Genomic DNA, 12,574 nt, shown 5'->3' with positions numbered 1-12,574 from the left:
ACAACAATACCACATATCAAATCGAACTGAATAAAGCTCTGAGTACATAAATTCGAAAATCACAGACAGTAGAATATAATAAAATATGAAATACAGTCATAAACGAATAACATTCTACTATACTGTTCAAAAGTTCATCAGTCCATCAATCTACTCAGGTAGTCCGCTACCACATTGTCCCGTCCAGGAATATCCTCAACACGATAATTAATTATATCCTTGGCTTTATCCAGGTAAGACAATGATTTATGATCCGTCTGCAAAATGAACTCCACACCGGCTAAATATAGGCGAAATTTATTCACGCCCCATACAATGGCTAAACATTCCCTTTTCTACAGTTGAATATTTCTTTTCTGCATCGGATAACTTCTTACTTGCATAAGCAAAATCTAGAATATTCCACCCAGACACAGTACGGTTCTAGAACATTCTCAGTGACACGGAAGTAGTAAATAAGTCGCATGCGACACACGTGTAAAATGCCACGTGCCACGGCCATGAGGAGTCACGGCTTTCCAGACTACAAGGTAATGCAAGGTAATGCAAATATAAATTACATATAGCCAAGATCGCCCGGACAATGGGTATTGAAATTTGCATTTGGTCTGGTACACTCAAGCCTTGAGCCTAGTAGTTACTTCATGCACATACTAGTACCCTTCTCTTGAGTTACCATAGTTAATGAATTAATGTGTGCTGCCCTCTTGAGTATCGACACACTCAAATTCTATATATTCATTTATACATAGTTGTTGTGAAGAAATTAAAAGGGATACCACGATTTTATTTCATGAAAAATGAGAAGCACAATAATCACAGCGATTTTGCTATTTTTTTCTACTTTTACATTTTTATTTTTGCATTTTCACCTGAATATGTTGTTTTTAGTTTCAGATAGTGATCGCAAAACCAGGTATACACCTCAACTACAATCTATGAAAGAATGAAGAAATCTGATGAGTACCTGTTAGGTAGTACTTATTTGATTGGTCATTTTGATGTCAAAATTAAAAAATCAGTAATTTGCCTGTTCTATTTAAAGGAAAAGTAAAACTAGACCTTAGGCATGACTGTTTTACACTATTGATTTTCACTTGCATGAAAAAAGGAAAAATAACAATAAAAAGACTGTGCATAATAAAACTGTACGAGTTCTGAGTAGAACACTAAATCTTGTACAAAAAGGGAAACTTTAATGTTGTACAAAACAGCGCCCTCATAAGGATGTATGAGGCTATAATGCAAGGGATTGTTCGGGAAGTGTGACAAATTTACGACGATGCCTGGTATTAAACAAGATTAATCCCGAAACGAACAAATTTATTTCATGCGAAGCGTGCATATTTATTATTCGTGACTGTAAATCTAAATAAATAATAATCCAAATAATCCAAGTTTCTAGTTTTCTCATTGTTGAAAATAAAACTGACCTTGTCAGGGTGAAGGTCGCCTTGAAATCGATACCTTAAAATGTAAAAATAAATATTACAAAGGCGCGAGGAATATTCGTACGTACGACTTGTTTATTGGTTCGATTTGTTCCTGTTCAGACCATTTTTTCTCAGTCTAATTTGAGTAGACTCAGAATTAATATGTATTGAAAAAAATGAAGAAAGAGCTGATTGTACCGTACTTATCCAGGTAAGAGCCCATGCCTGGGCAAACGCCCCCCTCCCCCACTTTTGACACAATAAAGGAATTGAGGTCATATCCGGGCACACGCCCAGGGGGTCTTTTTCTACACAAAAAAAAAACTGTTTTCTATTCGTTGACTGTGGTTGTATTAACAGTTGACTTTCTTGAAGACTGTCGTGATACTTATAAAAAAATAGCGTAAAAAAAGGGGTGAACGCAAAATAGCTGTGACAGCTTTCTGCCTTCAGGGCAGCGCATTCTGAATCATAACAGTCAGCAAGTCTATAAAAATATGTATTAAAGCAGAAACGGTAGTTCTCTTTTTAAAATATGTCGTGGCCCCAAATATGGCCGGCCGTCTGGTTTGTGCTTCCTTAGTAACTTAGAAACGATTCAGGCAAATCGTACAAGAAGAGCCGCAAGTGTCGCACTCGATCGGCTTTAGCGCCGTCGACAATGAAACTAATGTTGCAATATTGTAGCAACCCGTACCTGGGAGAGTGGTTGAAATCACGTTATTTTGGCTTTATAAAATATTTTGTAGCAGCTTGCGAATGCATAACTGGGGTCAGCAATTTTGAATGTCACGCCGAAGACTGCCAACTTTTTTACCATCTTTCATCACCGTCATGAAAACATTCTTCTGTCCTTCCTATTTCAAGTCCACCGCGATATCCATATAGTGAGACATTCCAACCGCCGGAACTTGCTGAATGATAACTTTCACCGTGATTGATAAGCGTTGAGTTTGATAAAAAAGCAATTTCACGATTTGACCTTTATGATGAAATACTAGTAGTGATGTCATTATTAGCCAATCAGTAAAGCAGATGCATAAAGGTCAAAGACGATTGCTAGACTGTAAACAAAAGCATCGTGTGCCATCGCAGCAGAGCGACCCCATTTTTCTTGTCTCTTTATTATTATTAGACATGAATGAAAAGTGCCAAGCTGACAGACTGTGAAATCCGTGGATTAAAAGTGCTATATGATGAAATTGTTTTCGCGTATCTGTTAATCGACTTAATTAGCTGATTGTTAGCTGAATGGCTGTGTTATGTCTGACATCGTTTAGGCAGGCGAAGTTTTGGACGGAACTTGGTTCAGCAATTTGGAACTAATTACGAGATAACCGTCGCTATTCATACTACTCTTTCTGACAACAATTAATCAAAAGATATGACGTATTCAGTACTTAGTGTGATTGGCTTTATGATTGAAGGTTACGCCCTAGAGTTTTTTCTGCTTTGTAATTGGTTAGAGTTTGGAAAATGAATAAAGTTGTTTTAGTTGGTCTTGGCGAGTACAGCACGAGAGACGAGTCCAGTCCTAGAGAGTCTTGGGGCGAGCCTTGAGGCAGTCCAGTCTTGGGCTAGTCTTGGGTCAGCCTTGCGATAGTCTTGGAGACTTTTCCCCAGGGCGCTGTGTCTTATAGAGTGCTCGAAAGATCGACTAAGACGAGAGTTGAAACGTATTTCGTTGTGTGTGTCTTATTTGACTGTAAAGCTTAAGTGACTTCCCCGATCCCGTACCTTGAGGGGACGCAATATAGGGACGAGACGAGATTCCCCCCGGCACGTGTGGAGAACCCAGAAGAGAAGATTTCCCCCTGATACGTGGTGTGAGAACCCTGGGCATTGCGTCTTACGCACATTGACATCATGTGAAGGAAAGTGAAATGGCGAAGGTGTGTCTTTCTTGTGAACCGAACTAACAGCTCCATGGCAGAGACGACTCAGAAACCGCGCTTGACGACTAACATCGTTAACAGTATGGCACCGATATACAACGCTGAAGAGATGAAGACTTTGGAATCCCTTCGGAAGGACGAGTATCGAATAGGAATGAATAATTAAGAATTGAGCGACATTAAAGACAAGAAGATGATAAAGAACGACCCGGACTAACGCGATGACAAGAGAAGAGACGCTATATAGACTTTGATTAGAACTTTAGCTATCTGTGTATTGCTTAGAGAACCGCTCGTTGGACACTGTAACTGACACTGTGTAACTCAAGACGTTAAACTCTTTTCCAGAACCCTAACACTATTGCTCAGTAATGTAATGTATTGCTTGCTTTTCCTATCGTTTTTACCGTTTTTTTTTGTGATTTTGAATTGTATGTTATGTAAGCGCCCAGATCTTTGTTTTGATATGATATTTAGTGACGTGCGAGGTCCTTTATAACGATTTAAGCGCACCTCAGAGGACAAGTATTTGCAACACAGTGTTTTGAGTTTTGTGAAGTTTTATGGTGTTTTAATGAGTTTATGAGTACGGAATATGATGGGGAAAGTAATGCCCCAAAGAGTTTTTCAGAGTTTTGAGATTTGTCGATGTACAGAGATATCGACGTTTTAAGAGTTGTTTTTGTTTACGTGTTGTTTTCCGGAATACTTCTGACGCTTTTTGAGTTGAGAGCACCTTTGTAACGTTTTTTAATGTCTTTTGGGGATGAGAGTTTGGTGCGCTTATATATGAATTGTTTGATGACGCAAGCTTTTGTTCATGATTGACAGGATTATATGTAACTCAGTAGTGTATATCGTTTTAGCCTTTTTCCGTCATTTTGCCAGAGGAGTAATGTGTTGTGAAAGCGACATTGTCTTTGTATTCCGTTTCCACGCCGTATGACTTGTGTTTAGATTAACGACTTGTGAGTTCAGTTGAAGTTTATAAGCGTATATGACAGGAGTTTGATTAATAGCTTTTTATTCATTGTTTATTAGTTGCCGCTTTGCAATGCTTTAACCGAGAGACGCATCCCTGGTAATCACGTGATCGTGCTGTCGATGGCCGTGATTGGCCGATCGCTTGGTTACACCACCACGCCTTAGTTTTTTGACCTTTTGATATAGAGTTTGTAACCTTAGTAACGAGAGACAGTGCAGCGAAGGGTTACCTCAGCGAACTGTTTGAGAAAAACGAGTCGATTGGTAGCCTTTCCCTTGTTTTTTGATTTATAACCGTTGATATTTGTGACTTTATAATCATTGTATTTAGACTTATAATCAGTTTATTAATTAGTGTGTTTTACTCTTTTGATTTATACCTATTTCTTAGTATTGTATTTAACCCATATGACGACGAGTAGAGGACAGTATCTATGATTTATGAACGCGTTATTCCGGGAGGCATAGCTCAGGTTGAGTGAAGGGATGTATGATGAAATTGTTTTCGCGTATCTGTTAATCGACTTAATTAGCTGATTGTTAGCTGAATGGCTGTGTTATGTCTGACATCGTTTAGGCAGGCGAAGTTTTGGACGGAACTTGGTTCAGTGATTTGGAACTAATTACGAGATAACCGTCGCTATTCGGACTACTCTTTCTGACAGTTGATATTCGTAGTTATTAATGTAGTGAATGATTAATCAAAAGATATGACGTATTTAGTACTTAGTGTGATTGGCTTTATGATTGGAGGTTACCCCCTAGAGTCTTTTTTTCTGTTTTGTAGTTGGTTAGAGTTTTGAAAATGAATAAAGTTGTTTTAGTTGGTCTTGGCGAGTACAGCACGAGAGACGAGTCCAGTCCTAGAGAGTCTTGGGGCGAGGCTTAAGGCAGTCCAGTCTTGGGCTAGTCTTGGGTCAGCCTTGTGATAGTCTTGGGGACTTTTCCCCAGGGTGCTGTGTCTTATAGAGTGCTCGAAAGACCGACTAAGACAAGAGTTGAAACGTATTTCGTTGTGTGTGTCTTATTTGACTATAAAGCTTAAGTGACTTCCCCGATCCCATACCTCGAGGGGACGCGATATAGGGACGAGACGAGATTCCCCCCTGGCACGTGTTGAGAAATCCGAAGAGAAGATTTCCCCCTGATAGCTAAGTCCAAATTGTGTGGGACGATATCGACGAACTTCAGGAATAAGTTGTAGGGATTTTGTTTGACGGCTACAGTGACGCCGACTTGGACTTTGAGGGTTTTGAGTTTTTTTCAAACAGCTATGAATTTTTTTAATTTTGTTTGACGGCTACAGTGACGCCGACTTGGACTTTGAGGGTTTTGAGTTTTTTTCAAACAGCTATGAATTTTTTTAATTTTTACTGCGTAAATTTGTAAATTATTATTGATCTTGTATGATGGTTGATGCGTAATTTGTCGAGACCGAAAATCATTTTACGCAGTTTAACCCCTGACATTTTAATTAATTTTGAGTTCACGCGTGTTTGTCGGCGGTAAAATCCTAATTCAAATGATTCCTCACTGTCGATTTTTATTATTTCTGGTGTTTTGTCACATTATAAGCAATACATTATTTTTGTTCTACTTCTAGTGTTGCATATTGTTCATTTATTTCCGTTGCATGTTTTCATTTGCCGTTCTATTCCCTGCCGCAGTTCGATCGAACTGCGTGTTGCCGATTTTCGCAAATTTTCGTTTTTTTTGCCGAGGATCTCCTGGCAAACGAAATCCACAAACGAAAATAGCTACCACTTGAGACGACGCCTGCACGGGCGTGAATAGGTTAATGCACGCGATTTTTTTTAACACACAAACGAAATAAATCTCTCAAATAGCGCCCCCACAGGCGTAAAAAGGTTAACGCACGCGTTTTTTTGCACACACACACGAAAACAAAAATTATTCAAAACAGCGCCCCCACAGGCGTAAATAAGTTAATGCACGCGTTTTTTCCTTTTTACACACACGAAATTTTCATTCGACCTCACACAAGCCATTTTTAAAAACACACACGTAATGTTTTAATACACACGTCGTTTTTAACACACACGTCATTTTTAAAAACACACACGTCATTTTTAAAAACACACGTCATTTTTAAACACACACGTCATTTTTAAACACACGCCATTTTTAAAAACACACACGTCATTTTTTTTAACACGCACGTCGTTTTTAAACACACGCCATTTTTAAAAACACACACGTTTTTAAACACACGCATCGTTTTTACACACACGTTATGTTTTTAAACACACATTATTTTTAAAATACACATGTCCTTTTAAACACACACGTTTTTTTTTAAATACACATAATTGTAAAACACACACGTCATTTTAAGACGCACATCATTTTTAATTCACGCGTCACACGCCACGGCCTCCAATACGTACGTAATTTTGAATTATTAGCACGTTTTCTTCTTGTACACACAAAATAATAAATTTACATTCCGCGCCTCGTAGATATCGGGGACGGTAAACAAGACGGGTCATTCCAGCTTGAGATTTTGTCCACATCCCCCCTACGGATGGATATTAAGGTTATGAAACCTTATGGATTCACATCCACCATTCAGGTGTCGGATTTTTGTTAACTAACACACACCCAGGACAATTTACTGATTTGACGTATACGGATGGGTATGTGAACAAATATATTAAAAATATGACACCTCTCGGAATTAAACCATTCATACTTTTTGTAGAAATATGACCCCTCGGATTTAAACCATCTGTAGGGGGTGGACAAAAACTGGAATGACCCGACTGGATGTAAAACAGAGAAAGTCACGTGACACGAATGGCGGTACATGTCCACAGAGAAGAGCAGTCTGTTTAGTTTAGTTGAAATCTTGACAGGACAGCATGATAATTAATCCAGTCGTTCTACTGAAAACAATTAATACTGGTGTGCAGAACTCAAAAACCTCCGAGTCGGGAGTACTCACAAGAACCGGGATTCTTGGTTCAACACAATGGGAACAGCAGACTGTAATCTCTGCGGTCGATCCACACAAAAAACACAACTTTCGAAAAAGACTTCTGCCAGTCACTAAATTCTGTGCAAACAGATTACATCCATAACCAATTTAGCTCAGTCTTTGGAAAGTATTCAGTCGATTTAACAGGAGAATCGACCTGCCCACACAAACAGGAAATAATTTCAACATTACACACTAACCGCCATACTGACCGTCACAAGAACGCACAGACTTATTGATAAACAAAGTTATCCCAACACCAAAGTATATATGGCGCTCTCACTATAGACCACCACGAGACAAATCTACACAAACATTGAAGGCCGCGGCCAGCAAAAACGGCGGCCATACTGCCACGTCATAACACAGATTGGACTTTACTACCTGTCCATTTCGGACACTGCCTGAACTTTTAACGATCCACTATACGGGCACTTACTACAATGGGTTCAAGTGGGGGTCAGCTTGATATTGACCGTGTATCTCCAATAATCTAAACTACATAGAAAAATTTGCCGTCATTGACCGTAGTATTATTCCGAGGGGATTGCCGCTATTGTCTCATCTTGGATTGTAACGCAGTTGAGCGTAGTGTGAGATTAAATAAAGTCGGCACACGCTATGGTACGTGGGTATATTCATTTTTTTGTGTATACCCTTTTATTACATAATTTATTTCGACAATTCGTTCTTTGACGAATGATATTTAATCCATATTATTGATTTCTATAGTTAGGAAGTAGGACATTAAAAAGTGTGCAATCGTGGACACTCGACGCTTATATGCTACTATATTGTCGAGTGTTTATAACCCGTGACTCCGGAACTACTTGCTTACCCGTTTATAATCAGCAGTGCAACAACATACTATTGCCGAAAGGACATTCCATTTATTAGATACGGGCTACACATTGAACATGGACGACGAGGGGGATGCCAGTGGCGAGTGGGCGCAGTGGTTCTGTGGAAAGCAGTCTGCTGAAAACGATGCCGGTTGGAATCATCAGAACACTTGTACCGTGGACCTTATCAACGCCAGTATACATTTAGGATTTCTGATCCTGGCTGCGTTGATATTGCTCGTCTGTACTTGCAGTACGCGGTTACGTCGCTGCCGGTCAAAGACCCTGATAACACTCCCATACCACGATGTACGGTACATTCTGGCAGTTGTTTTTTCATTTGTTTTTCTCTGCAGCCTGGGTGAAGGAATCCTAACAGATTTGACGCGGAACACGGCGACGGAACCCCACTTGTACGTGCCCCAAGCGCTGGCATGTGTCAATGGTATCATATGTTTAGTTTACTATCACCACCTCGAATGCTGGGATCTACCTCGACTCGCCTTGCTGCTCCTGATATTCTGGATATCGGCAGTTATCGGCGAGTCTTTAAAACTCTACAGTGCTATTGAGCAGCAATTGTCAAGCGACCATCTCAGATGGTACACGATCAGTGCAAGTATTCTGCTCTACGGGTGCTATGCAATCATCGAAATCTGTTTTATTTTAAGCCAGGTAAGTTCGTCGTAGGGTCATATTTACAATGCTGTAAATATGTCGAATTTCACTTTTATTATTTACGCAGTTCCAAGGTTCACAAAGTTGCACAACTCACTGCAAATCGCCGAGGTCGACGTGCTTAGCACTTGACAATTTAAAAACTTGCACCCTAAGGAGGGGTATTAGCTGTGTGGAGTTTGGGGTCATGGGATAAGACAGAAAGACCTACGGTAAAGTAGCTGCACATTGATCTCGAAATCGGTACACTTGAAACGAGAACAAAAACAGCAGACGTCACTGTTCTAGTTTACATTGTATGTACGAAAACTGCACACTAGGTCACGTGATTGCAATCTGAAGGTCATGATTATATATCTTACATCGCTTAATAATTTACGAGAATTTAACCTTGTGCGTTGTATACTAGAATACATGTTTCATATATTAATTGAACGCACCATTACAACAATGCAAACCCTTGACAATCGTGTGAATGCAAGACGCAGCATTCTTAGCGCCAGGTGGATCAGCTGATTTCGACTGAGGTCGCCTTGTTGCTCCTCTGCATGGAGTGGGTGTCAAAAGTGGGTTTCACGAACGTCAGTGTATAATAGGTGATTTTCCGTACAATTGCGAGATCTCGCGAGATGTATGAAAGACGCGCATCGAACGTCTGCCCCAAAAATTGAACGATTTGATTTTGAACTAGAATTTCTTTATTTCGTAGCTTACATTGACCGGCCGATCTTCGACAGAGGAATATTGCTTCCGAATACCCTTACATAATCGAAATTGCCTATCATCAAATGTGTACAGCACATTATTAAGCATGGAAGTGTCCCCCAAAGTACTTCGCGTTTGTCGAATGCCACGCGATGTTTGACGCGACTACGACGCTATGACCTTTGTTTGTCCTGTTTTTACGTTCGATTTCACGCATAACGCGTGATTCTCGCAGTGAACGGAAAATGGTCTATTGAAATGTTGATCGTATCCACTGTAATGGCGAAATGAGTTGCGTCCAAAATTACGTGATTGACATAGATGTAATACCGACTACAGCATTTCAATGAAAATGCAAAGATAAATTCCGAAATTAAAATTCTGAAAGTTGAAACTTTAAAAATCTTTTCCTTTAACATTTATTACTAGCCATGTTGTGCCGGACGTAAACCGCCAGATATCCCCCGAGACCTGAGAAAGAAATCAATGCTTTACCACCATCGCTATGTTAATCTCTTCTCACGGTATTTGTACTGGTGGATATCCTGGTTACTGAGACAGGGATATAAACACCCGATAGAGAAAAGCCATTTAGGATGCCTTCCAGACGAGCATCGTACTAGATATCAGTACGAGTTATTTAAAAGAGCCTACGAAGTTGAAGAGGTGAGTCACCCTAAATCAACGTTCATATTAACAGCGCCCTCTAGTGAGGAAGTATTTCTGAGACGCAACTTTTGTCACCCTGCACAAAATAAATATGTTCTGAAAATTTACTTAAGACGTGTGGTCAAGCAGAAATTTATAAATAGACAAAATATTGCACCCAGAATTTGGAGATAAAAATAGTATGGCCCCATTGAAGAGAACATGGGCAAATTCAAACATAAGTTCACTGAATGATACGTTTATATTTAATTATAGTATATAGATCCCCAAAGGCACTTTACCAAAATCTAACCGATTGGTCCGCATCATGGGCACTCCTGAAAATTGCATGAGAATTCATCAATAACCTTTTGGTTATAAATGATAACAACCATTTCCGAAATTACCGCTTCCATGGTAACCGTACTTAAATTTATACCAAATTTTAGTTTGTTCGTCCTTTTTCAGTTATCCCGCTAACAGACAGACCAACAAAAATTTAACCTCCCCCTCCCCCTCCCCAATGACGGAAGTAATACCTTCATTACAACCACGTGTTTACTTTACAGACAAGGGCTGCTATACGTAATACCACGCCCTCTATGTGGAGAGCATATTTTGGAGCATATGGCAGACCAATGATTATATCGGGAATTCTGAAGTTACTCGGTGATCTGTTTATACTTGTTGGTCCGGTCGCCATTGGTGGAATTGTGACGTACGCTGCAAATTACGAGTCTGGCGAAGATGGCGCTCATCAAGTAGTATGTCTATCTAATAACACGTGTAATTATGTTATAAACCAATCCAATGTTTCATTTCAAACTTTATAATTTGTTTTGTTTTTTATGCTACTTTTGCTAATGTGACCCATTACCATGGTCGTTGGTTTGTTTTTGTAACTCTTACTTCAGGTGATCGTTGTTCATCACATACATATTAATTGGATATGACCTCTATGACTTCGGTAAAATTTCTGCAATGCGCTGGAGAAAAGATGTTAACATATTCGAATTTTTACTTTCATCATTAGGAAACGCCGTACGTGACGATCAGTGAATTTTTCAGCAATGGATTTGTGTTAGTTGCGGTGATGTTCCTGAGTACGGTGTACTACTCAATATGCTACCAGACGCACTTTTATATATGTACTATAGAAAGTATGCATGTGAGAACTGCAATACAGGTAATACGTATAATCAATATACTGCTGTATTATATCACTGTATCACTTTATTAGCCAAAAAAAAAATAGGCCCAAATATTAAAAACTCACCATTTTAAGCAGTAAAAAAGTGTTTCCTCTGAAAATTAACGATCCCGGACTGTTGTTTTATCCCTGGGTTCCCGGGGGATAAGTGGCGACAATGAACTTCGGGTTGATCTGTATTTCCCTGACATGTTCCGAATACTATGAAGTCCATATACCTCGGCTATTTACGATACCATTAGTTTTCACGAGTTTAAAAAAAAAATCCGACCGACCGACCTAATTTCTCAATTTTACGACTTGAGGGCAACATAAGTTTTGTTTGGCCTTACTGCACTGCGGCACTGCAGCGCCGCATTACTCTATTGCCGTGTTACTAAACTACAGTATGACTGCATTGCTGCATTAATTTATTACTTCAACACTATATTATCGTATATACTTTATTACTACACCAGTAACATAATATAATATAATACTACAGTTTCTACATTACTATATTACTAGTACATTGCTGTACTTTTTTTTACTTTAATACAACACTTTATTCCTACATTAATTAAATTCCTATAACTTACACTGTATTACTACATTACTATAATATTGGATAACTGAATTTCCTCAGGCATTTGTATATGAAAAGTCGCTACGTTTGTCGAGCTGGACGATGACTGGTGGCGACATGACTGTGGGTCAAATCACCAATCACATGTCCACTGATGCTATTAATGTTCTCGGAATGTTTCAATTCATACATTTCCTTTGGACCAGTATAATTCAGGTAAGACTCAATTTTAAATATACCAAAAGGCTGTATATTGTATTGTGATCGGATTTAAGTTGGTAGAAACAACAGGTTGTTTTCTGAGGAGGTTGATATTATTATTTACAACCACTTGTTTTGAAATTCACCTCAGGGGCTTTCATTATCATGCCCGCGCTGTGATATGCTGATGATCTTTTAAACTTGTCATTAGAGATATACACCTACATTGCAGCAAGGAGTGTGACGCTGAAATGTATAAGAGTCATTTTCAAATGTATCTATCTCGCTAGTTTTAACAATGAAAACGATGTACTCAATCACTTGCATGTACTTGTCCCCTTTTTGGCTAAATTCATCTGCTTTTATTTTCAGATCATCGTCATATTGGTATTATTGTACTTTGTACTGGGTGTAG

General features: G+C 39.1%; 1 protein-coding gene across 1 annotated transcript; it reads left to right on the top strand.

Moving 5' to 3' along the window:
- The first annotated feature begins 8,227 nt into the window (after positions 1 to 8,227).
- Positions 8,228 to 12,403, top strand: LOC146747586 (ATP-binding cassette sub-family C member 9-like). The gene is made up of 6 exons (XM_085497380.1): positions 8,228 to 8,827; positions 9,965 to 10,201; positions 10,753 to 10,947; positions 11,217 to 11,369; positions 12,019 to 12,174; positions 12,371 to 12,403. Exons 1-6 carry the CDS (start codon positions 8,228 to 8,230, stop codon positions 12,401 to 12,403), a joined length of 1,374 nt encoding a protein of 457 aa, XP_085353506.1.
- The last annotated feature ends 171 nt before the right edge of the window (positions 12,404 to 12,574 follow it).

The sequence above is a fragment of the Saccoglossus kowalevskii genome, chromosome 3, assembly GCF_978046115.1.
Source record: "Saccoglossus kowalevskii chromosome 3, keSacKowa6.1, whole genome shotgun sequence".
Lineage (NCBI taxonomy): Eukaryota > Metazoa > Hemichordata > Enteropneusta > Harrimaniidae > Saccoglossus > Saccoglossus kowalevskii.
The sequence above is the reverse complement of the archived record's forward strand: the minus strand, read 5'-3'. Positions and strand labels throughout refer to the sequence as shown.

What these genes read in the sequence shown, in the direction of transcription:
- LOC146747586 (XM_085497380.1), top strand. Translation starts at nt 8,228, where the DNA reads ATGGACGACGAGGGGGATGCCAGTGGCGAGTGGGCGCAGTGGTTCTGT. An exon ending in TCTGTTTTATTTTAAGCCAG is followed by an intron (nt 8,828 to 9,964) that starts GTAAGTTCGTCG and finishes ATTTATTACTAG; the next exon opens with CCATGTTGTGCCGGACGTAA. An exon ending in TTTGGACCAGTATAATTCAG is followed by an intron (nt 12,175 to 12,370) that starts GTAAGACTCAAT and finishes ACTTGTCATTAG; the next exon opens with AGATATACACCTACATTGCA.